General features: G+C 53.2%; 1 protein-coding gene across 1 annotated transcript; it reads right to left on the bottom strand.

The window, feature by feature from the left end:
• Positions 1 to 989: 989 nt before the first annotated feature.
• Positions 990 to 1,829, bottom strand: LOC119319559 (protein H2A.6-like). The gene is made up of 2 exons (XM_037594022.1): positions 1,547 to 1,829; positions 990 to 1,462 (listed from the first exon to the last, which is right to left on the bottom strand). Exons 1-2 carry the CDS (start codon positions 1,721 to 1,723, stop codon positions 1,196 to 1,198), a joined length of 444 nt encoding a protein of 147 aa, XP_037449919.1. The 5' UTR covers positions 1,724 to 1,829; the 3' UTR covers positions 990 to 1,195.
• Between the last annotated feature and the right edge of the window lie 272 nt (positions 1,830 to 2,101).

Genomic DNA, 2,101 nt, shown 5'->3' with positions numbered 1-2,101 from the left:
AGACCATAGAACTAGGCAGCTAGCGCATAAGAAATTTCCTTTCTTTCTTCAAATTTTACTTGACAACATCATCTCGATACCAGTTTCCCTATACAGAAACCTGAAATTTCACTGACTAATGCCTACTTAACTATATGGCTTAGCATCAATTTTTTTTTGGCCTGCCCAGCTTATTTGTTGTAGCTCGGCCACTGCTCCTGGCCCCGTCCGCCAGGATCAGCTAGCGCGCCCGCCTGGTCCTCCTAACCAAGCGGCGCACCCGACGGGGTAGGCGCCACAGTCTCCTGAGTCCGGCCCTCCTGGCCGGTGTTCGTCTCGACGGAAGTAGTGGCCCCCTTATCGGAGACCGTGAGCCCGCTCACGGCAGTGGCCACCTTGACGACGTATGTGGCCTTGGCGATGTTGTTGTTGACGATGCCTATAGTCAAGTTGTTGCCGCCGCGAACGTAGTTCCCGAAGAGGAGACCCCTCCTACTAGCACCTTGGCTCTTTCAGTAGGGCTCAACACTAAGGTTTCTTGGAAAACAAACTACTCTCTCCTCTCTTGGAATTTTACAAAACCTCTCTGACCAACTATCCATTTGGGATAAGAAGTTTAGGGCATGTTTGGTTTCAATAAGTCACGTCTGTTTGGTTGCCATCTGACTTATCATCTGACCACACCTTCCCACCTTGTCTTTTTATGTAAATGTGATGGGACCCACACAAAAGGGGCTGACTTATAAGTTTTAAATTGGAGTGGAGCAACTTATGACTTGGGTGACTTATAAGTTGGGTCCGTTTGGCAAAATAAGTCACTTTTTTTATTTTTTGACTTATAAGTTGGTGACTTATGTAAACATGGCTGGATGAAGTTGAGGACCATGCTTCAGTAGGCCAAGAACACATGGGGCAATTTTCAGAATTCAGATCCACACCAAATATTTCCGAGGCAAAGACAAGTGACAAAGATTCACAAGATTGATTTCAGCCATTGATCCACAAGAGAATTGAAGATTGAAAGGATTGCATCTTTCTTTAGCCATTCCCAGAAAGTAAATCAGACACAATGCCATGCCAGCCTTGCTCATCGAGATCCGATGAAAGGGCCACTACACTACAGACTACCAGCTTGCACTTCCAGACGAAGCACTATACTACATACAAGATCCAACCAACAGAGAGACATGGAACTAGGCCTTGGCAATGGGGGAGGCTACTCCTTGGTGGCGGCGACCTTCTTCTTGGGGGACTTGGCGGCGGCCTTCTTCTTGGGCGACTTGGTGGCCTCCTTCTCGGCGGCGGCGGACTTCTTGGGGAGCAGCACGGGGTTGATGTTGGGGATCACGCCGCCGTGGGCGATGGTGACGCCGGCCAGCAGCCTGCCGAGCTCCTGGTCGTTGCGGACGGCGAGAAGCAGGTGCCGCGGCACGATGCGGGTCTTCTTGTTGTCCTTGGCCGCGTTGCCGGCCAGCTCCAGGACCTGCGATTCAGACGAAATCGATCAGTCCGCAGGACAAGAAGAGGGGAGAAGAGACGCTCGAGGAGGGAGGAGACATGTGGTTACCTCGGCAGCGAGGTACTCGAGGACGGCGGCGAGGTAGACGGGGGCGCCGGAGCCGACGCGCTGCGCGTAGCGGCCCTTCTTGAGGAAGCGCCCGATGCGGCCGACGGGGAACTGGAGCCCGGCCTTCACGGAGCGGGTCACGGACTTCTTCCTCTCGCCGCCCTTCCTCCCGGCCATCTCGCTTGCTACTTCTCCGGCGGCGAGGACTCTCGAGGTGTGGTGTTGGCGGCGGCGGTGCTGGATCGGAGGAATGCTCTGAGTTTGGTGGGTTGGGACGGCGGCGAGGGCGCGGGTTTTATATTGGGCGCGGGGAGCGTCGCGGGAGGGGGGAGGAGGGGAGCGATCCGTGGCACTGTCCAATCGACCAATCAGAGCGCAGAGGCTTTTCTAACCAGCTTGGCGCGTCTTTTTTCGTTTCTTTGTTCCGTTTCCGCGTGCGGGGATCGAAATTTGAACGGAGGAGCCGCGCAAAAACACTTTGCAGTAACTTTTTCTCTCTGTTTTTATTAATTAAAGAAGGCAAATTTGGCGTTCCCTAAAAGAGGAAAATTTATT

Source organism: Triticum dicoccoides, chromosome 6A, assembly GCF_002162155.2.
Source record: "Triticum dicoccoides isolate Atlit2015 ecotype Zavitan chromosome 6A, WEW_v2.0, whole genome shotgun sequence".
In the NCBI taxonomy this organism is placed as follows: domain Eukaryota; kingdom Viridiplantae; phylum Streptophyta; class Magnoliopsida; order Poales; family Poaceae; genus Triticum; species Triticum dicoccoides.
The sequence above is the reverse complement of the archived record's forward strand: the minus strand, read 5'-3'. Positions and strand labels throughout refer to the sequence as shown.

Excerpts from the sequence above, each read along its gene's own strand:
- LOC119319559 (XM_037594022.1), bottom strand. The coding sequence starts at position 1,723 with ATGGCCGGGAGGAAGGGCGGCGAGAGGAAGAAGTCCGTGACCCGCTCC. Across the intron at positions 1,463-1,546 it reads TCGAGTACCTCGCTGCCGAG|GTCCTGGAGCTGGCCGGCAA; the intron begins GTAACCACATGT and ends TCTGAATCGCAG.